Here is a 21,709-nt window from a genome sequence, read left to right as displayed (position 1 = left end):
CCCATCTGGCCGAGACAGAAATTGGTATTATCTAAAAGCCTCTAGCTAGAGTTTCCTTAAAGCCTGTCACTTGCCAAATACCTCCTGCCCCAACAATCCACATTTCCTTTTCCACAAATGCCACATTAACAGCAATAAACTCACCACCACCCACACGAATTACTCCTACTGCCTCACCACTTCGCGGGTCAATTACATCCACTCCATTACCAGAACCCGCAAACACCCAACCGTTTTTAGAGACTTTAATTCCATCGTACACAAAGGCGATTGGAACGCTCAACAGTTTTTTGTTCGTTGTAATAGCCCCAGGATAGGACACATCGAATGATGTGAGCTTTCGGGGACCGAAAGAGTTGAGTTTGTGGGGAGCAGGTCCAGGCTGGGATGCTGCTGTGTTGGAGATGTAGATTGTACATTTTCTGTCTTGTCCCTTGTGGAATGTGATGCCATTTGCTTGGCCGTTGGTGGTATGGAAAGGCCGGGGTCGAAGCGTGGTTTTGTTGACGAAATAAACAGTCGACAGCGTTGGTGGCGTATACTTAACAACTCCAGCTCCCTAAGCAACTTTTGTCAGTTTGTTTCTCCTTTCGAGTTACTAGAAGAACTTACAAATCCATAATGATCATCAGTTATCCAGAAGTTACCCTCGTCGTCGACATCCATATCATTGAATCCCGAGAATGGTAATCCAAAGTAATTGTTAAGCAGAGTAGTCTTTTTTAACTCGGGAGTAATCTTGTTGAGAGAAGCAGTCTCGTTGCTACTGCCATCCGTAATGACAAAGTAGTCTCCGTCATAGACCGCGCAACCATGAACATTGTGAATTGGAGGGTCTGTCTTGATCTTACGCAGTTTGTGCGTCTCAGTGTTCAACAGATATTGCCAATCATGGAACCCATTGTCACCTCCAGGCGGTCCCCACTCAATGAAGAAGAGATCCTTGGTTACAGGATTGTAACAGGGTGCTTCATGGGTTTGGAAGGGGAGCTGATGTACTTTACGTATCTTGGCATCTGGCCCAAGAAGATCGAAGAACCTTTCATCATAGGCCACAAAGTTTGTTGAATTGATGTAGTCGAGGCTATCGAGCACTTGCGGTTAGCTGGGTAACGTTGAAAGGGTCGATTGAACAACAACTTACTCTTTAGCAAGCGAGGGATCAGAAACCTCACTGTCAGTAAATGGAACAAAGACTGAGCGATTAAAATGGCCGGGTAGAACTGCTAGTGAAGGGTTCTTGTATGACAAAAACGCCCATTGAGCGGCTGCGTTTTTGTAGTCAGGTGGTAAAGGGCTCAGTATGCAAGTTGCTAACTGCAAGAAGCCTGACACATATTGTAGAGACAAAGCAAGACGCATATTGTAGACCTTTAAAGACTGATGAATTGTAATGAGTAATTCTTGTGCTGTCTTCGTAGCAGACGGTTATTAAATACGTCTGGCTAGCTACAGGGGTCTATAGCTTATTTCGAATGTTAATTGTGACGTTGTATGTCTATTGGCTTATCCGTAGACGAATGTTACATAGAAGGAATGAGTTAATTGTTTGAAACAGGAATAAGCGAAATCGTATTTCTATCCTATCGGCGCATTTAAAATATTTTCGGTGCATTTATATAATCCTATCGGCGCATTTGAACAAGTATCTCGCAGCTGCTTTCGTCCATTACCAGACTAGTGGCGAAGCTTGCTATTTGTTCATACTAGCCCCATGTCTCGCCATGTCTCCTCGCATCTCAACTGTGCACCCAAGTAACGGGGAATATCTCCCATTTGACAATTCTTCCAGTAGTTCCGCAACGTCTTGCAATGATTAGGCGAACTGGCCCACATGCTAGCCAAGTAAGCAGGTGTAGCCATGTGGACATAGAGTGTGGATTTTGGACGGCCTGAGTCAATGATTTGACAAATCCTATCAACAGCAAATGTCAATGTTGTCCCAGAAGGTTCAGAAGGTAGCGTTTCTTTGGTTTCTGGAATTCTCCATGAGAGGAGAGCAATCACTGCCGCGCATCTGTATGTATCCATACACTTTCCGCGCTCAGTCGTGTCCATGCCCAGTTTGAGAAGCTGAGCCATGGCTTGAGTAAGCATCTCGCTAAGATTATCCGTCTTGTTTCCTTTTGCAAGTGATACGAACAGCCAGAATGTTTCATTCGGGCACCCAACCATGTCAAGAAAATCTTTCGTGAGAGTATTGCGATGCCAATCGTCGAAGATGAGACCTTCCTGGTCTCCAACAGCCCTGTTGGTCGATTGCCTGACAACCGCACCAATTGTGTCCCACCAGCCGAAATATGCAACGATTTGTTCAAATCCGATGAAATTGTTGGATAGTTGCTGGAACTCGTCACTGTTCTGACAGTGATAATCGAGAAGAGACCGCGCACCACGCAGGTGGCAGTCCCATTCACCAAAGACGCCATCCATCACAACCTCGAAAAAGGCAAAGACGGCGATGCCCAGAAAAGCAGCCGGATCGGCCGTATTGAGTGCTTGACTGAGGCTCTTGAGTGCTTCGAGGCGGTGATAGACCAATATGTCCTCGTTATCCACATCTTGAGGAAGGATGGATTCCGCAGCGGAGAAGGCTAAGGTTGATGGATGCGAGGTTGGACTAGAATCTGATTTTCTGCGTCTCCTGATCCTTGCTTGCAGAAAGTTGTCGACTTGGGCAATGAGCCTCAATCCCTGGTCTGATGATGGGGTTTGAAAATTGTTTGTGTTATCACCAGATGCCAAGCTTGCCACTTTTAGGCTGTGACCAAAGGCGAGAAGATGTTCCACAATATGAGGCTGATCTGCAGCCAATGAATTCTGGGTGAAGTCATTGCCATCATTCACAGATATAGAACTTGGGTTTCTTAACTCGGCTGATGATGGTATGTTTGCTTCATCAGATAAACCGCGCCTTGGCTCAGTCGGTTGCTCGACAGGAGATGGCAAAGACAGTCTAGAGACTGGTGTCGCAACAGGGTTCGCCGCCCAAACGACTCTCTGAGGATAGCCCCCACATTCCAGACCAGATTCGACGCAAGGGAGACATCGAGGTCTATTCAGATCACACTTGACTCCTCGAACCTTGCAGGTCCGACAGTCCCGATCTCGGCGTAAACCTCGCGGCTTGCCCCGTGGAAGATTGAGTTTTGACCTCGGCATTACTGAGAAATATTGAGATTAATATTGTGACTTGGGAATATTAGATCCCCTTCCTCTTTTGCGCTGTTATGGAGCAAGGAAAAGATATGACGCGACATGGGCGACATGCTGCTTATCGCAGTGATAAACGGCTATCATGGTAACATCGAGGAAGATTTGATTCCCTTCCCCATTGGGAATGGTTCAGATCGGGCAACTCTGGATTCTTTCCCCGCATTCTTTATCAGCGAGAACCTTGTCATTGAAGATAAGAGGTGATAAGGATAACGCTATCTTATCTGTACGGATGATGAATATGGGTCACCACCCTAGACCAAGATTCCAGAGCAAACTTACAGAGGGAATACCAAGATTCATAAACGACATCAGTTAAAGGTGAAGTCTGTATTACTCTTGAATTGTTGAATATTATTTTATGTCTAGTTGGAAAGCGAAACTGGTTTGTGGTAATTACTCTAACACTCACAGAGAATATTCATCTCATGATTGACATGAACTTCGTTTTACGGAAGAACAAGAGACTGCCAACGACACGCGACATTGCCCGATGGGGGATAACTGCACTCACTCTGGGTTGTCATCCATATTGATTAAATTTACAATAGTGATAGAAATCTACAAAAGTCAATTGAATACATATATCACTCTACTCGCACGTGCACAATATGTACCGTAGATGATCTCTGAATTCGACGATAGAAATGTTGGCTGTACAAAGACACTTGACGTCATTTAATCTCGTCTATTATTGTGTGCTTCTAATTACACTGTTTCAAGCCCTGGCGACATGTACCCCTTTTACTGACTAATCACTCCTCGTGGCGCTTTTTGTCCATCGTGTTGTTGACAGCTCAGAACGCGTCAATAATGTCCATCAATCGTCAACGTCGCAGTCTTTGTGATCAAGAACTCATCAATCGCGACATCCTTTCCACTTTCCTTGCCATGCCCACTATCTTTGATGCCGCCAAATGGAGCTTCGGCAGATGAGCTGTTGCCCGCGTTCTGTACTAAAGTCAGCTTCAAATTCAACGCGTGATTTCTAAAGTAAAGACTTACCAGACCAATCATGCCTGCGTCCAGATTTTCGAACAATCGCCATAGTCTATCGACATTCTTGGTGAAGATGTAACTTGCTAATCCCAGAGGCGTGTCATTCGCTCTCTGCACAACCTCCTCTTCACTCTCGAAGCGGTAGAATCCGAGAACAGGCGCGAATATTTCTTCGTGCGTCATGAGCATGTCGTCTTCCATTTCAGTCAATATCGTAGGCGCCATGAAGTAACCTTGTCCTTCTTCACGTTTTCCAGTACCGAGGACAGTCTTTGCGCCCTTGCTGATGGCGTCTTGGTACAATTCTTCTGCCTTGTCGAGCCCCCGTGGAGTTGTCAACGCGCCCATAGTGCTGCCTTCCTCCATACCGTGTCCTAGTTTCAATCCACGAGTTTCTTGTACGACCTTTTCGACAAACGTGTCGTAGATGCTGCTATGCACGAAAACCCTATTGGAGGTGATGCACGCCTGCCCAGCGTGTCGCCATTTCAGAGGCATGAGTTGAGATACAGCTTGGCCGACATCTGCGTCATCAAACACGATGAATGGGCAGTTACCCCCTAGTTCAAAGGTTGTCTTCTTGAGATTCGGCGCACAAAAGCTGGCGATGATCTTTCCAACCCTCGTGCTGCCTGTGAAGCTCACCTTCTTGACCCGCGCATCCAAACACAGAGCCTCGGCCACAGTTGGTGTATTCTCCAGTGATGTCGTCACCACGTTCAGAGCTCCACGAGGAAACCCGGCTTCCAAAGCGAGGTGTGCAATTGAAACACATGTCAAAGGTGTCTCTGGAGAAGGCTTGACGACCATGGTACATCCTGCAGCCAAAGCAGCAGCAGCCTTGCGTAGTGCAAGGGCGATTGGGAAATTCCATGGGACAAGGGCGGCGGCAACACCAATAGGTTGCTTAATGGTCACCGCGCGCCGACCAGGGATAGCACAGCTCATTGAAGTACCATGCGCCCGATCAGCCTCTCCAGAGAACCACCAAACAAAGGTAAGGGCATAATCGATTTCACCTCGCGCTTCCACGAGTGTCTTTCCTGTCTCGTGGACAAGAATGCGTGCTAGATCTTCACGGGCGGCAAGGATCAGGTTGTGCCATTTCATCAGAGTCTGTGCTCTGAACCGTGGCGTCGTCTTTGAGTAAGTCTTGAATGTTTCATATGAGGACGCAACAGCGGAATCAACATCTGACGCTGTGCAATCTGGACAAGATGCCCACGTCTTTCCGGATCCCGGATCAACAACGTTGAAGGTTTTACCCTCCTTGGCGGATACGAAGTCTCCATTGATCAGAGACGTGCAATGGAAGAGGGACTCGTTCTCGAGTTGGAATGGGCGTTGAAAAGGATTGGCCATTATGTTATCGGGTGATATGTTGCTCGACTTGACTTGACTGATAATAAAACTTTACAAGTTGTTGTCCAAATATTTAATATGGGCTGATGTGATCAATACGCTTGTCTGTCGCTATTGTCCATCACCTTGTGCCTCTTTCAAAGGTGCATGCCGACCAATCACAGACATTGATAAACTGTCACAGGAATCATTTCCCCCGCACCAGTGCAATGCGACTAGAACGTGTCCCATAACGACTTTAGATTCCTTTCCTAAAGGGATCTAGCTAGATGGATCCATTTATCCAAATCGGAAACGGATTCTGATAATGGAGAGGGCGAATGGTAGGCAGTCCTGTACTACAATCGCACTGGCGTGACTGTAGAACCTAGCCTCAGGGTATCAGAAAAATTGACCGTTAGGAACATAAGAGATAAACTTATTAGGCCAGCTTCTTAGACTACTTATTTTATACCCTAAGACTTGAGAGGCCAACCTTTCTGCTACCCGCTAGCCTAGGAAGGAAACAAACTCCAGAGACAATGTTCTTTTGAAGATGTGTGGAAATCGATACATTTAATTGTTGCAAGTTGATTAAGCAAGTATGTTATAATTCATACAAAACATTTAATTGTAGATCATCTATGAAAAGGACAAAATGTCAATTCCTTCAGCTAATCCCTTCAAATCCAAGTTGAGAATCGTTTGCCTACACACATCGGCCTCCATCAACCTAGATAGCCAAGTTAGCCTCGGAGTCAATTATCACAGAAAACGCTCACCTCTAAGTCAACACCAGTTATAAATGCAGCCTCATCACTAGCTAGATAACAGCAAGCATTGGCAACGTCGCTTGGCGTGGATGGTCTGCCGATGGGAATAGTGGAAACAAAACCCGCCCTGTTCTCTTCGGTATCCGGCTTTCCGATAAAAAGATGTGTCCTACGCATACCAGTTAGCAAGCAGATTCTCAAAAAAGCCGAGACAGAGTACTTGCATGCCAGTGCTTCCAACAACGGGAGAGACAGAATTGAAGCGAATCTTTTTGGGTCCATACTCAACAGCCATGGTCTTGGTAGCATTGATGACAGCCGCCTTGGAAGCATTGTACCATGTCAGCTCTGGCCTCGGTCTGATGCCAGCCGTCGAAGCAACCTGGATAAAACATCCAGGTCGGCCGCCACCAAGAAAATAAGGCAGAAGTACATTGGTTGAGTGATAAACACTCTTGACGTTGACGTTCATGACGAGATCAAAGTCTTTGTCAGTGACCTGCTCAGTGGGCTTCTTTGGATATGCAGCGCCAGCATTGTTGACCACAATGTCGAGCTGGTTGAACTTTTCCAGAGTAAATTCAAGAACATGACGCCAATCATCTGGACTCGTAGCATCAGCACGTGAAAAAACACAGTTGAGTTCTTGAGCGACAGCCTGGCCGTGTTGCTCATTGAGATCAGTGATGACGACGTTGGCGCCTTCAGCGATAAACTTGGTAGCGATGCCTTTGCCAAAGCCTGATGCACCGCCAGTCACGATCGCTGTCTTCCCTTGAAGTCGTCCTGTCATGTTGCTATTGTGTATGAAGAGATTGGGGGAATAAAATGTGTGGAATTTTTTTTTAGGAAAGCGAGATTTTATGCATGGCTTCTGTCGAGTTTGTTCCTTCTTCTGTCGTCTTTGCTCACGTTGCAAGACTGGTGTCCCCCCGCATTTTGTTAATTGCACCCCTATCCATCCATTACGGAAGCCAATGTTCAAGTTAACATCCGAGAGCGGGGTAAAACAATCAGTCACAGGAATAACATTTTCTCTTGGCTGCATTTTAATCTATCACAGGAACACTATTGGCGATAACCGGAGATATTCTGAACTCCGAAGTCGGTAGTCTGATCTTGCTTCGAGATATCGCATGATGAGAGAACCCAGCATCCATCATCAACTATTCTGTCAAACGTTCTTGACTACCGAGACATCAAACCTCGTTTCACCAATTCCCCTCATCAATCCTCAACCACACAACTGATACTTGATCGTATTGACCATGTCCCAAATCAAGACATTCCGAATTCTTGTCCTACCAGGAGACCATGTCGGCCCAGAAATTATGACTGAAGCTCTAAAAGTCCTCGACGTGATAGAAGCCAGTCGACCTGACATCCACTTCGAAAGAGATGTGGACATCTGCGGCGGCTGCAGTATCGACAAGTACGGAACCCCAATCACAGAATCTGTTCTTGAAAAAGCTGTGGCTAGTGACGCCGTACTCTTCGGCAGTATCGGTGGTCCAGAGTGGGCAGGAGCCGAGCCAACACCAGAGTCTGGCCTGTTGCGGCTCCGTCAGCGCCTCGATGCTTTTGCCAACCTGCGTCCATGCGAGATTCTAGTACCATCTCTTGTCAGTGCATCACCAATAAAGCCTGAGCTCGTGGCAGGGACCAAGTTCATCGTTGTAAGGGAAAACTGCGGCGGTGCGTATTTTGGAAAGAAAGAAGAGAGTGAGGATGAAGCTTCCGATCTTTGGATTTATTCGAGATCGGAGGTTGAGAGGTTGGCCCGTGTGAGTGCTGCTGTTGCGAGGATCTTGCATGCGGGCAGCGAAAAGGCGAACAACGGAAGCAAACCGGTTGTCTGGAGCGCCGATAAAGCAAATGTCCTCGCGAGTGGGAGACTTTGGAGACGCGCGACAACGAACATCTTCAATCGAGAGCTCACAGACATTGACCTGAAGCATCAACTCGCCGACAGTCTGGCGATGCTGATGGTGCTTGACCCTAAACGGTTTAACAACAGTGTCATCCATACCGATAATACCTTTGGAGATGTCCTTTCTGATATCTCCGGCGGTATAACAGGTACACTTGGCGTTCTTCCTAGCGCGAGTCTTGCTGGCGTCCCTGGAGAAGGATCTTGCAAAGGGATATACGAGCCCGTTCATGGGAGTGCCCCCGACATATCAGGCAAGAACCTTGCAAATCCCGTGGCGCAGATCTTGAGTCTGGCTATGATGCTTCGCTATTCATTTCTGTTGGAGAAGGAAGCGGATGCCATTGAACAGGCTGTTGCAAAGGTTCTCGATACCAAGGATGGTGGTGGCTTGGAGATCAGGACAAAGGACCTTGGAGGAAGTGCGATGTGCAGTGAAGTTGGGGATGCGGTTTGTAAGGTTCTGGGCGATATGTTGGAAACTTAAATGTAGAATGAATATGTGTGTTTTATCGTCTATTCTTAGCACTTATTGCGCGTTGCCAGCATTCGCAAAGTTACCACCCTGGCCGAAGTTACCCCCAAAGTTTCCACCCGTGTTTCCGTTGTTTCCTGTATTTGCGGCATTTCCTCCAGCTGCACCCTAGAGCTTAGAGTTGACAAATTTCAAGGCCTCCTTTCCGTAGATATTCACGTATTGCTGATGATGAGCAGCGTCGTTACCATTGCAGCAGTAGGGATCTTGAGAGTCGCAGTAGCTCTGGATTTTGCCCGCGTTGGGGCAGACGAAACCTTCGGGTCGAGCATCAAACTGTCGACAATTAGCTTCATCCTCTTTGTAACGAGTATTTGTCTTTGCATGACTTACGCCGCCAGCGTCGCAGGTCCCGACTCCATAAGCCAGACCGTGGATGAATCGGGGATCGCCCATCATGATGACGGCCTTCACTTGTTCAACTGCACTTGCTGAGAGAGGAACATTAGAAGCAGAGATTGAAGCCCCGCTGTCTGGTCCTCCACAGATGTTATTGTCCATGATCTGACCACCCTGTTACACAAGAGAATTAGCACCATGACTGGGATTGAAGAGTCGTTATCATACTTGGGAGTAACCAATCATGACAATCTTGGTATTGGGACACCTCTTATTGAGCTCGTTGACAGCAGTGGTAACAGCCTCAGTACCTTGCTTGGCCGAAACACCATACTCAACGCCGCCACAAGACGCCTGGCCGCCGCAAGCAGGATAGTCAATGGCCTCTGAAGTAGCCCCCGGGTGATCAGCCTTGATCATGTCGATCAGTGCGCCAGTTGAGCCAAAACCAGGTGCCACGGATGTCTCACGGGCGCCAAAGATGTGAACATCGGGGCATGACTGGGCCTGTGCCTTTGCCGTCAGAGCATTGGCGAGGATGAGAAGAAGGCTTGAGTCGAGAGAGGCACGCATTTTGTCTTTGTCGATGAACTGGATTTGAGTGATCTGGTAAACAGCACCTTGTTGAGTATTTATCTAACTATTGAAGTAGACTGTATAGCCCATGCATGCATGAATTATCCACCTTGCGTCGCCTCATAATAACTTGTCCTTGGTTGTTTCAGGGGATCTGGTGCTCGGATATATTTCTCGACAGGGTTAGTGGATTGGTGGATAAACAAAAATCGGTTTCCAATGAAACAAGTTGCGTTTTGCGATCGGCCATCATAATGCGATTCGACAGCCATCTGATCTGATGCCATTTATGGTGGTGACGGATGGTAGTATCCGTTGCCGACGGCCCGAAGATGACATGTTCCGTTGTTCCAGATAAATTTACTTAAATGATGTGCTGGAACTTTTGGGTCAAGACAGTCTCCACTGTCACGCGAACGCTGCATTGACCAAGACGAGATGAATTAATTCATCACACGAGTTATTTTGGTTAGATTCCGGCATGACTATCCGTAGTCTGGTAGATAGGAAGAACTCAACTACCGAGTCACTAAATGCCGAGATATCCGTATAAATCCAAGCACTACGTAGTCATGGAAGTATACTCTGTAGTTCCAATGACATAAATGACTTACTGATCTTGTACTTCTTACGGCCAAGGATCCTGGTATCGTAAGAATGAATGTGTTCTGGTAGCTGATCCCATAATGATAATAAAATTTGCCAGGCACCGTCACGTTGAATGTTTCTATGCAGACGACCCCCGTAAGTATTGCGATCATATTGTCTTGAAGAAGAAGGCGATTTATAATTGCATCAATTTTTTCACTAATAAGGATTACTCGTCAGCACATATATAATTGCTCAATAAGCACAAATATCATAATAACACATCACTACATGTTTTTAAAAGCCAAAGTCTATACGATTCCAAAACACCTTTTCTACAGAGACAACATCATCAAAACTCCAATGATAACTTCGAGTCTAATTGCTTTACTATTTTCGTCTCAATATACGTCACGGGAGGATAGTGATCTCGTACCTCTAACCCTTCTTCATTTGGGCGAGATAGGATTCCACATCTGATTCTCTCAGACGAGTGGCCTTACCGTTGACCTGCTCTCCGATGTCTGTTTGATATCCCTTCATCTTCTCCAGGTATTCAGGGATGAAAGCACCGAGGATGCGGATGGCAAGAAGGGCAGCGTTAGTGGAGTTGTTGATACCCACGGTGGCAGTTGGAACACCTCGCTGCTAAGTGTCAGTTTGTGCAGACTGAAAAAGAAAAGACATTGAAACTTACAGGCATTTGGACGATGCTGAGAAGGGAATCCATTCCGTCGAGATGAGTAGCCTTGACGGGAACTCCGATGACGGGCAGAGGCGTGTAAGCCGAGATCATGCCTGGCAAGTGAGCAGCTCCTCCAGCAGCAGCAATAATCACTTTGATGCCACGATCAGCAGCAGCAACAGCGACATCCCCCATCTTGACGGGCGTTCGGTGTGCAGAAGTAATATCAACCTCCCAAGGGACACCAAACTGTGTGAGAATATCAAGACCAGCCTTGAGAACAGGGAGATCTGAGTCAGAACCCATGGTAACAAGAACCAATGGGTCCTTTGCAGTCTTGACAACAGCTTGCTCAGGTCTCATAGCCTTGCTCTTCGCCTCAATTCTCTCTTGGCGCATATCAGCCGCCAACTGGACGAGTGGCTGCGCAAACTTTTCGAGATCCTTGATGGTCCCCTCGAGGCCAGTAAGAGTGATGTGACCAATCTTGCGCCCGGGCTTGGATTGTTTGCCGTAAAGATGAGGATAGACACCAATCTTAGGGGCAAACATGGACTTGGCCTTGTTGACCAGAGGGATATGAGATTCTGGTGAAGCACCGCCGAGGATGTTGATCATGATGCTGGACGAGACGTGGGGCTCGAGCGTTTCGGGGAGGGGTTCGTCGAGGATGGATGTAAGTTGGGCCTTGTACTGAGACCTGGGATATTTAGCTCGTATTACAGAAAATAATATGGATGGGACTAGGGAAACTCACATGTAGGGCACTGCTTCGATTGTGAGATGTCCAGAATTGTGAGGTCGGGGAGCAATCTCATTGACGAGAATGTCATTGTTCTCAGTGACAAACATCTCAACAGCAAAAACGCCTCGTCCCCAGAGCTTCTCAACCACACTGACAGCAACCTCCTGGGCACGCTTGGATACAGCATCGGGGGTGTCGCGTGGAGGCATGTACACGCGCGAACAGACATTGTCCTCATGGACAGTCTCCACGGCGGGGTATGGCACCAGACGCTTTGTCTTACCATCGGCGTCCTCTGTGCGGATGACGATGACGGACAGCTCACGCTGGAAGGGGACGTACTTTTCGGCATAGCATTGTAGGTTTCCAAACTCGGTCACGGCTGTCTCGATGTCGTTATCATTGGCGATCTTGATGTTTCCACGTCCATCGTAAGAATCCTTTCGCGATTTGAGCATGAAAGGCAGACCGTACTTGTTGGAAATGTCCTTGAGAGCAGCGCGCATGTCATCACTACCCGAAGCTTGGACAGCGACCTGCTCAGCGATGGGAATGCCCTGCTTGCCAAGATAATCCTTCTGCTCATACTTGTCCTGGATAAGACGCAATGTCTTCCATGAAGGGTAGACGACAACCTTGCCCTCCTTGCTCAGCTCCTCGAGAACGGCAGTCTCGATGTGTTCCGTCTCTACACTGAGGACCTTGCAGTGCGAGGCAAGTTCCCTGATCTTGGCGGGGTCCTTGAAAGATCCGTCGACGTGGTACTTGCTGCGGGAGACTTGTTTGGCTGGGGCGTCTTGAGCATCGAGGATGGCGATTTCAACTTCGAGGGGTGATGCGGCCTCGCATAGCATTCGGCCGAGTTGGCCACCACCGAGGAGTCCGAGCTCTGGCTTTCCACTCATTTTTTGGGCTGGGATGTATTGAGGTATCGTGGAGTTGTTGCTGGATTTGTGCGATGAGGTCAGAGGTAGGGAAAATTTCTGGATCGGAGCAAGAATGTGGGGCGCGGGGTGAAAAGGGGATGACTAAGCACAACTATGTTTTTGGACACTCATGATGATAGCAGCAAAAGGCGCGATAGCATAAGATGGAAGGTCGGGTTTTTAAGGAGCAGTGTTCAAGAAGTACCAATTGATGTCAAATTTATTTAAATTTCAATAATGATGGTTTTGGATACTGTCGTTTGGAACGAGAGCAGCTCCTATCAGACATGGTCAAGCTCCGATATCGTTCTGCCCCGCTTCACTCAACTGCGATGGTTCAATCCCCGTTCGAGACACGTTTTATCAATTTTTACATTTTCAAGGTTTTTCATCAATTCAGTAATGGATCGATTGATTTCATTACAACAGAGATCAGGCATGATATAGAGAGCCTCAGAATGGTGTAGGAAGTCATCTACACTTGTTTCACAGTCAGGGCCAACTTTATGCAGGAGAGAGCGCCCACAATCGACATTCGTTAATAAAAAGCAGCGCGGTAATTGTAATTCTGCCGATAAGCAATTTATTGGAGAATGTATTTAATTTTTTAAATTAATGAATCAGGTAATTGCAGCAATCTATAGCAGTATGAAGTCTGAACTGTGAGACACCACATCATGGCAGGTGGAAACACCAAAGCGTATGCCGCGAGGCTTAATCCAAATGGACAGATGACCAGAAATGCCAAGAATTATCTGCATCCAGTCATGTGCTATTCGGAACAATTCCGCCCTCGTCAATCTCATACACTCACTGGCCAAAAATTGCCTTGGCTAGCTGTAACCATCTGCCAAGTAACAACAATGATTGCACAGCCTCGTTGAGTACCATATAACAGAGTGTACGCTCCATCTCGCATTGAAAGTAATGTTTCAATTTCCGACTAGTATTTACAACTGTGTTAGTAGAGTATGGAGTTCGCAACCGTCTTCGATGACCCGTGGTCTAAAAAACCTATTTCTTTGGGAGATGCTGCAACAGTAAGTTGAGTACCCATTGTTTCAGAGTCTCTCCCGGCTCATATTCAGTCTAGCAACATCTCGAACTTATTGATATATTCATAAAAGTTATCACACATTTGGGTGACGATAATGGCTACATCAGCGATGAGACATTGGCATACTCAGAATGGAGATATATCGTCTACGTCCGAATGATCGAGTTACGAGGGTATTGTCCGAGTGACATTCCACCACCATGGTATGCAGACGTCGTCTAACATGGAAGTCGATAACCAACGCTGGTAGGGACGTTGCACTTATCATGTACCTGCACATGCTTTCGCCGTCGCGTTTTCACCACTACATCTATGACAACCGCTCCACAGTATTGGATGGTATATTTGGCCTCCGTCATCGTCACTTCCCAATGACAAAGTTACTTTCAGGAGAGTGGTATCCAAAGAAAAGCAGGAAACAGTGGTCAGAATCCAATACACCTGATCGTGCCGCTTGTCCAGGTCCAAACCTGCCATACCAACTGTGGTCTTCTCCTCCTTGGGAACCAAAGCGGGCTTCCAAGGTTGTTTCCTCGGTACTTGGTAGAGATGCATCTCAGTCTCCCAGTTCAAAGTCACGATGGACTACACCAACCGATACGAAAGCTCCGGGTAAATCAAAGAACCAGGAGTTTCGTGTCGTGATTATGCATGATTGGCTTCGTTGTCGAACCGCTGTTCCAGAGCAAGGCTTCAGAGTCTGGGGCATTGAAGCATACACGGCGATAAGAACTCAGCGTGTTGAAGAGCGTTGCCGGAATCAAAGTCAGCATGAACAGTTCAACGCAACTTGTGGACTTCGACCCTGGCCGGTACTCCAAGATTTACGAGCTGAACTAGAACAGCAGATGTCATTCTGGAAGGTTATGGTACATGCGAAGAACACGTTACCAGAGTTTGTTGATACTTTGAACGAACACGTGAGAGATTACAAAAACTATATGGGTCTAGTCGGTCATGTTCTGTGGAAGAAAGGCAAATGTGGCCGGTACGAGTCGAAACTTGATCCAAATAATCAACCCATGTCTAGGTCAGGCTGCCACTCAACAACGAAACATGTCGGACCACGATTCACCAAGTTGCTTCCCCCGACTCTACAGATAGATTTCCTTTGGCACACCCACCGACTCTACCCGGCACATTACTGGGCGTTCTGTTGCGAGCAAGCGAATTGGGTCGTGGAGCCGGACCCTACACCAGGCGCAGGAGCAGGTGATGTGTTACTGAAATATACAAAGGAGGAGTGGAAAGACAGATATTTGGAATGCACCGAGAGAGGAACGTTAGTTGATCAATGGTTCACAGAATACGTTCCGTGCGCGGCCAAGCTTGCTCCTCCAGACATCGGGCGGACTAACCTGTCGAGTATAGTCAATGGGGTAAACGCAGTGAGACAACGGAGAGTCATACGGAGGACAGGAAGAAATGATGACATAAGCGGAGGCGGAGGAGCTGGATTTAGTGGAGGCGATGGAGGTTGTGGTGGTGATGGCGGCGGTGGAGGAGGAGAATAACAAGTTGTCAGTTGATTTGTTCCTTCTGTTTGTTGATTTATTCATTCTAACGTGATATCTAGTAAAATGACTGACAATTAAAGACTTTCAAATTGCTGCTACCTAATCTGTAGCCTCAAAGTCTTTCCAACCTTTGCTCCTTTTGGACCCGACACGGCCACGACTGTAGATTCCATTTGGTTATGTACTTGAAGCATATCAGTAGTACGTGTTATCATTTTTATGAGCAAATGCAATGTAGATAGTAGTGTCCATTACTTATGACATTCTGGCTAGAGTGACTGTTGACCCTTGCATCTCTTCCTGAGCCTCAGTAACTATAACAATGGGTGCATCAACTTCTGCGGTAAAGTTATCTGTTGGATTGCGGAGGAATGATGCGGCTGAGGATGTATTAGTTGCTAATTTAACAATTTTCTGGACTGTGTTCCACTTACCAATGATTGCAACAAATGATATAGAAGCTGTAGTTACCCAGACACCTCGAAAGCCAACCCTGTATGCTTCGAGAAGACCTTCATGACCAGCTTCTATAATTTCAGGTGAAATTCCATCGATTAGTTTTATCGCCGTTTCGTTGTTACTGACGAATGCAGAGATAAGTTGAGGCAGTTCTTTGTTTGGGAATCCGAGTGGCAAAACTGCGCCAGCAATTTGAGGGCCCAGGCTAGATGAGAACCCGTGATGAAAGACGGCACTGTAAACAGCAAGACCAACGGAACCTCCCAAACTTCTCAAAGAGATCATGAGACCCGAAGTGATGGCGACCAATTCTTGGGGGGTTGCGAAATGGGCTGCTGTGACGAGTGATGGCAGACATATACCCAATCCAAGCCCTAGAAAGATGGGAAAGGTCCATATCTGACTGCTGGTTGTTTCTTTAGACATGGTTGCCATCAAGATATTGAAGACCACAAAAGAAGAAAAGGCGGCGATGGTAGGTATGCGCACAGCTTTCGTCTTTGAGCACCAGAGACCAGAGAGAATGGCGGATATGCCAAGAGCCGCAAAGGCAACGGAGTAATGTGCGCCAGTTATCAGGCTGTCTTGTGAGAAGAACATACTAACTTGAAACGCGAAGTAGTCGTTGGCACAGAAGAATACCATCCCTTCAACGAAGATACAGCCAAGAGCCAATGGGAAGTTTCTGTCCTTGAAAAGACGATGGTGAAACATACCATCTCTCTTCACCATCGTTTCGTAGGCAACTAATCCGACAGTAAAGCACAAGCTGGTTGTAAATGTAACCGAGACATGCGCGTCAGTCCAAGAGTACGGATTCTGAATCCATGTGAGGGACATGCAAAAGAGGACAAGGGCAGGTATCAAGAAGCCATATCCAAGCCAATCCAAGCGACGCAACTTCTCATGGAAGCTAAAAACAAGTTGCAGTGCTCTTGGGGGAGGCGAGTATAATAGTTGTACCGAGATAGTAGCGACGGCATACAAACCAGCTACTATATACCAATACACGCGAAACCCAACATGATTCTCATTTCTCGTGACTGCACCTCCAACTAACAACCCCATGATCGCTCCCAACGACGCAGCAACATTTACGCTAGACTGTGCCCAAGGACGATATTTTCTCGCAAAGACCTCTGACACAATTGCATGGAGCAGAGGCTGAGCACCGTAAGATACACCTGTCACGGCAAAACCAGTGATAGTTAAACATGGGGAATTGGCACCGGCTATGATGAGAGAACCGATAAAACCACAGGTGGTCAATATGACGAGAAATATCTTGCGGCCCCAGAGGTCGGCAGCTTGGCTGACGGGAATGCCAAGTATGGCTGTGAAGATTGCGAGGGTCTGCGTGTACCAAACTGAATCGGAGGAGTCGCCTACCGTGGCTGCAATATCCCGTGTTAAAGCTCCTGAGCCAACGACATTGGCCACTTGGGCAAAGTAGATTAGATTGATGGACTGCCAACATGTTAGTAAGTAGAGGATATTGGACAGCAGATGTAACTTGCCAGAAGCAAGAGTATACTCTTGAGCGACAGATTGGTATCCTTTGTGGCCTTTGTAATCTCCCTGTTAAGGATGATTGGTATTTTGGAAGCCATTGCAAACAACTGTTTCGTAAGTCAATGTTTGGACAATTTACAATAAGATAGTTTACTCTTTTTTATGGCTATTGCTGATAATTTATCTGCTCCAACGGGCCTTGCATTAATGTGTTATTTCTTACCCATTGGTAGGGTTAATATTAATCTATTACCACCACTGCCTCGTAGCTCAGCTATGCGCCCGCAATCCGACCTTTTCTATTAAAGTTATGATACGCATTGAACTTTATCATTATCACCTTTTGAGATATAAATGAACCTTGTTTCTCAATGCTTGTGTTTATTTTAGCAACAGTAGCAGGCAAAACTGAAACAATAGCTCTGTAACTAGTTGCAGAGCTAAAATGCACACCACTTAATGGGCGCAATGACGCAGGTATCGGATTATTCTAAATGATACGTGAACAGTATTAACACAGACAATGCTCGTGACACAGAATTATATCTCTGTACTTCTAGTGGCTTTTGAACATCGCTCACTGGAACCGTCGTCTTCGTATTGTCCCCCGTCTGCTGTCTGGTAGAATCCTCGAGATCGATGCGTTCCTTATCTGTGTCGTTGACTTCTTTGAGCGCCATCATATCACTCTGGTTTTCGCGTAATGACTGGTTGGTCTTCCTCCCTACGTCTCTAACTGTTCCTTTGAAGAGATATTCCAGCTCGTCTCGTGTCGGCTCCATATTGAAGCAGATACATTCTTGCTGGTTAATAGTCGACCCTGCTCTTTCGCCCTCTTCATGACCTCATCTAACGATTCAACTATAACGGTGCGGATTCTACTAAGTTGTCTTGAAGAACACTGCTCACGCTGGACGAGGTAAGAGACAATCCTCTGATGCACTGTCTTTGTGCCTCCCTAGTCCAACATTCCAATACTGTTGTTCAATTGGTGAATATAACCGGTCACTTACCGACGAATACATTACGCATCAGCTTGTCTCGCCGATTAACCATTATGCAATAGAACAGAGAGATTCATCCAGCATCAAGACTGCAACTTGAGTCCTTGCATATGACAATCGAACCTCGGCAAGGTCTGATCCTTAGTCACTAGCCCAGACTCCAAAAGGGCAAGTGGAAAAAGGCTTTTCTAAAAACGAACTCTATACTAGTCTTAGAACTGCAAAGTTGCGGGGTGAGGACCTGATGGAAACCCCCCAACTAATCCTATCAGTCTTCGTATAAATCTGCTCGGTATCTCGTGATACGTCCATCCACTTCACTCCCGCACCACCATCGCCACTCCAAAATGTCCGGACTTTGGGCTCAAGTAGTAACTCAATACGGCACCTTCAAGGTTGAAATCATTGGATCTCTCGCTATCCAGGTCCTCTTCTGGTGGGTTCCTTCTGCCGGCTTTGTTTTGCTTGATCGACTCGCGCCTTCGTTTGCTGCAAAACACAAGATTCAGCCTGCACCGAAGCAGCCGACATCATCTGAAATCTTTGATGCGGTCCTTATTTCCTTCAGAAATCAACTGATTATAACCGGACTACAAGTTACCCCGGCTATTCTCTCAACCAGATCCTCCGCCTTTCAGATCACACCATCGTTACCATCTACAAAGGATTTTATTCTTCATTTCTTAATCTGTCTGATTGCACGAGAGATTTTATTCTATTACGCTCATCGACTTCTCCATTTACCTTACCTATATCGCCGCATCCACAAGATTCATCACAAGTTCACTGCGCCAGTGTCATTCGCATCACAGTATGCTCACCCTGTTGAGCACATTGTAGCAAACACGATTCCCATTGTCCTTCCACCTGTACTATTGCAGACTCATATCCTGACAATGTGGGCGTTTGTTTCCTGGCAGCTCATCGAGACGGCGACCGTCCATAGTGGCTATGATTTCTTCGGAGGTGCGGCATATCGTCATGATCGACATCATGAGAGGTTCAATGTTCATTTTGGAGGCATGCCGTGGTTGGACCGGTTGCACGGTACTGATGAAATTGAAGGGTTGGTGAAGAAACATAATTGATAATCTGCTGAACTCTACCAACCACCTATTGAAAGAAGACACCTGGCCAGACTCATATTCAAGACACGTAATAAAAAGCATAATTGAGAAGTTGAGTTTAAGGAAAATCATAAAGTCCACAGTCTGGACATTAGAGGATACTCTAGATCATTCAATCTAAAATGTTAGTTATGCAAAAAGCTTGTATGTTAAGCTTTATGAGTCATACCATCACTTGATTATCTATAAATACCTTCAAACATCTGCAGCCATCGGTTTCCATTATCTCCTCCTAACATTCGTATTTCACAAAACATCATGGATACTTCACAGGCGTCACTCTGTGAATACGGTGTGCGCACATTTTGGGAAGTTATACAAGGCTATCACGGATTTTCAGCCTACTGTCCTTATCTCATAACATGTTATGATTACTCAGAAGATCCGACTGTCCCAGACTTTAGAGTGGGTTCCGACCACTCTAAAGAAGCTGACATCTGCGAATACGACTCGAAGTATCTCAAGACAATTTCACCTCCATGGAACATGTTGTCGGTCGAAATGCAGCACTTGATCCGCAAAGAACTACGGTTGATATTTTTTGAAAACACAGCCGCGGAAATACGACGCTTGGATGAATACAATGTCGTATGGAGATCTTTTTGTGACATAGACCTGCCGCCTGTCAAGCTTCCCCCACTTGTCAATATCAAGCCAGAAAAGATCACACACTTTTTAAATAAGGAGGTGATGTTATATATCGACGCAGATGATATTGGGTACGATGGCTACAAAAAGGTTGGCACATTCATGTTTCGTGAATGGCTTCGTCTTCACGAAGGACGTCCTGCATTTCAGAGAGAGAGCTTTGTCGCCGCGCCCATGAATCTTGATCAGAGTTTCAAGTCACTTCAAAAGCTTTCGAAATTCCACATCGATCTCTATCATACGATACTTTCACATCTTGATGATCATGTGGACTTTTATCCGAAAAATCAGAAATCCGACACCATACCGCCACCTCATTTCCAGCCTATACCCAGCAGGCGAATTCAGCCGCTTCACGACCACGGTTACACGATACGTCCTCTTTTTCGTGCGCTATACATGATAGTTGACGATCAGGCTATGGCGGAGATCCCTCCTTTATGTCGTCCAGCACGGCATTGGGAGAGTGTAACTTACCGCCCTCAAAAGGAGGAGTATCACAACCACGTAATGTCTCATTGTACCGTGTTACTGGTTAGAACAGGCGACGAGTCTCATCTTTGCTATCCAATCAGCTTCTTACCTCTCTTTGAGGCTGGCTTGGCTCTTGACGTTGGCCCACCATACTACGAGGACAAACTGGAGCCGACTGTTGTACGGGTGAAGTTGGATGTCGCCATTCGCTTTATCCATGACCTTCTAAACAGGGAAGAAGAATCTAGTACAGACTACAAGTATGCAGCTGATAGAGCGAAACAAGAACAAGAAGAGTGGTGTCAGTCATGGGTTGGCAAAGTTATCTGCCATTCACAGGAGGGCGGAATGGATGCTGGCTATTATTCTTGGTTGGCGGTGCGACGGGCACTGGCCAGGATGAAAAATGAAGCTTTTGACATAGACCAGGTCTATCCATATCATGAGCTTCTACGTCGTTGGTGCTTCTGAGGATTTCTCTTTGCTCTTGATTTGATTGGAGTTACAAGTCGAACGCATTTCTAAATAGCTCATTAATTGGAAAGACAGGAGACAAGTATATCGTGCTTATAAAAACACTTGACACTTCCATGAATAGCTCCAATCGATTAGGTATTGACAAGTGTAGTTCATCTGTAGAATAAGATGACCCTTCGACCTTGTCGGGTGGGTTACATAAACACTGGTACTGATTTAGTGACTGACATAAATATTAGATCACTCTTAGTGTATGTATAGCCTAAGAGTGGACTAATGATTTCGTATATAATGCTTTAGGTCCCTATTATTTTTAGCAACCCGCCTGCCTTGTATAGGGTAAGATAATGCTGAAAGGATCACTCTTACTCTTCAGAGGAAGGATCTGTGCCATATAACTAACTATCAGTGGAGATTACGTGTAGAAACGCGTCACTCCAGATTTTCTTGAACGCGATATAACGCCTTGGATCCAGGGAAACTGTCACCTGATCCATTAAGATTGAGTGGCCTTGCAAGACGGTAGCTCAAAACTGGCGATCCCTTTGTCAGGCCATTCCTCTTTACACATTTCGGTACCCTGTCCAATTATTCATTGAGACATGATAAAACGTAAAAGTATTGACTTTGCTAATTAAGTGTTCACTCCAAAGCGGGCCGGAAGATAAAACTCAGGCAACCCCAGAGTTACCGTCTCAGTTATTTCACATTGACACGCTGGTGTTGCCCAAATCATGCGCCCAACAATTTTACCATTCTTGACAAGAATTCCTACTCCATT

General features: G+C 46.3%; 11 protein-coding genes across 11 annotated transcripts; 4 read left to right on the top strand and 7 right to left on the bottom strand.

Moving 5' to 3' along the window:
- Positions 1–31: 31 nt before the first annotated feature.
- On the bottom strand, positions 32–1,362 carry FGSG_10675 (uncharacterized protein; the record flags this gene model as incomplete). Its single annotated transcript, XM_011321382.1, has 3 exons — positions 32–559; positions 613–1,084; positions 1,145–1,362. 3 exons carry the CDS (start codon positions 1,360–1,362, stop codon positions 32–34), a joined length of 1,218 nt encoding a protein of 405 aa, XP_011319684.1.
- A 339-nt stretch (positions 1,363–1,701) lies between these two features.
- Positions 1,702–3,747, bottom strand: FGSG_10674 (uncharacterized protein; the record flags this gene model as incomplete). Its single annotated transcript, XM_011321381.1, has 3 exons — positions 1,702–3,164; positions 3,499–3,554; positions 3,731–3,747. The coding sequence occupies 3 exons, from the start codon at positions 3,745–3,747 to the stop codon at positions 1,702–1,704; spliced, it is 1,536 nt and encodes a 511-aa protein (XP_011319683.1).
- Positions 3,748–4,023: 276 nt separating this feature from the next.
- Positions 4,024–5,577, bottom strand: FGSG_10673 (uncharacterized protein; the record flags this gene model as incomplete). Its single annotated transcript, XM_011321380.1, has 2 exons — positions 4,024–4,167; positions 4,222–5,577. 2 exons carry the CDS (start codon positions 5,575–5,577, stop codon positions 4,024–4,026), a joined length of 1,500 nt encoding a protein of 499 aa, XP_011319682.1.
- A 688-nt stretch (positions 5,578–6,265) lies between these two features.
- FGSG_10672 (uncharacterized protein) lies at positions 6,266–7,122 on the bottom strand (the record flags this gene model as incomplete). The annotated part of the gene is made up of 3 exons (XM_011321379.1): positions 6,266–6,289; positions 6,339–6,498; positions 6,554–7,122. The coding sequence occupies 3 exons, from the start codon at positions 7,120–7,122 to the stop codon at positions 6,266–6,268; spliced, it is 753 nt and encodes a 250-aa protein (XP_011319681.1).
- Positions 7,123–7,660: 538 nt separating this feature from the next.
- Positions 7,661–8,746, top strand: FGSG_10671 (3-isopropylmalate dehydrogenase; the record flags this gene model as incomplete). Its single annotated transcript, XM_011321378.1, has 1 exon — positions 7,661–8,746. The coding sequence occupies one exon, from the start codon at positions 7,661–7,663 to the stop codon at positions 8,744–8,746; it is 1,086 nt and encodes a 361-aa protein (XP_011319680.1).
- A 156-nt stretch (positions 8,747–8,902) lies between these two features.
- Positions 8,903–9,706, bottom strand: FGSG_10670 (acetylxylan esterase 2 precursor; the record flags this gene model as incomplete). The annotated part of the gene is made up of 3 exons (XM_011321377.1): positions 8,903–9,070; positions 9,128–9,307; positions 9,362–9,706. 3 exons carry the CDS (start codon positions 9,704–9,706, stop codon positions 8,903–8,905), a joined length of 693 nt encoding a protein of 230 aa, XP_011319679.1.
- A 1,029-nt stretch (positions 9,707–10,735) lies between these two features.
- On the bottom strand, positions 10,736–12,632 carry FGSG_10669 (uncharacterized protein; the record flags this gene model as incomplete). The annotated part of the gene is made up of 3 exons (XM_011321376.1): positions 10,736–10,942; positions 10,995–11,682; positions 11,740–12,632. The coding sequence occupies 3 exons, from the start codon at positions 12,630–12,632 to the stop codon at positions 10,736–10,738; spliced, it is 1,788 nt and encodes a 595-aa protein (XP_011319678.1).
- A 698-nt stretch (positions 12,633–13,330) lies between these two features.
- FGSG_10668 (uncharacterized protein) lies at positions 13,331–15,224 on the top strand (the record flags this gene model as incomplete). Its single annotated transcript, XM_011321375.1, has 4 exons — positions 13,331–13,507; positions 13,622–13,693; positions 13,747–13,913; positions 13,961–15,224. The coding sequence occupies 4 exons, from the start codon at positions 13,331–13,333 to the stop codon at positions 15,222–15,224; spliced, it is 1,680 nt and encodes a 559-aa protein (XP_011319677.1).
- A 258-nt stretch (positions 15,225–15,482) lies between these two features.
- FGSG_10667 (uncharacterized protein) lies at positions 15,483–17,980 on the bottom strand (the record flags this gene model as incomplete). Its single annotated transcript, XM_011321374.1, has 5 exons — positions 15,483–15,607; positions 15,662–16,291; positions 16,403–16,599; positions 16,747–17,153; positions 17,780–17,980. The coding sequence occupies 5 exons, from the start codon at positions 17,978–17,980 to the stop codon at positions 15,483–15,485; spliced, it is 1,560 nt and encodes a 519-aa protein (XP_011319676.1).
- Positions 17,981–18,549: 569 nt separating this feature from the next.
- On the top strand, positions 18,550–19,290 carry FGSG_10666 (uncharacterized protein; the record flags this gene model as incomplete). Its single annotated transcript, XM_011321373.1, has 1 exon — positions 18,550–19,290. One exon carries the CDS (start codon positions 18,550–18,552, stop codon positions 19,288–19,290), a length of 741 nt encoding a protein of 246 aa, XP_011319675.1.
- A 297-nt stretch (positions 19,291–19,587) lies between these two features.
- FGSG_10665 (uncharacterized protein) lies at positions 19,588–20,922 on the top strand (the record flags this gene model as incomplete). The annotated part of the gene is made up of 1 exon (XM_011321372.1): positions 19,588–20,922. One exon carries the CDS (start codon positions 19,588–19,590, stop codon positions 20,920–20,922), a length of 1,335 nt encoding a protein of 444 aa, XP_011319674.1.
- Between the last annotated feature and the right edge of the window lie 787 nt (positions 20,923–21,709).

Source organism: Fusarium graminearum, chromosome 1 (assembly GCF_000240135.3).
Source record: "Fusarium graminearum PH-1 chromosome 1, whole genome shotgun sequence".
NCBI classification, from domain to species: domain Eukaryota; kingdom Fungi; phylum Ascomycota; class Sordariomycetes; order Hypocreales; family Nectriaceae; genus Fusarium; species Fusarium graminearum.
The sequence above is the reverse complement of the archived record's forward strand: the minus strand, read 5'-3'. Positions and strand labels throughout refer to the sequence as shown.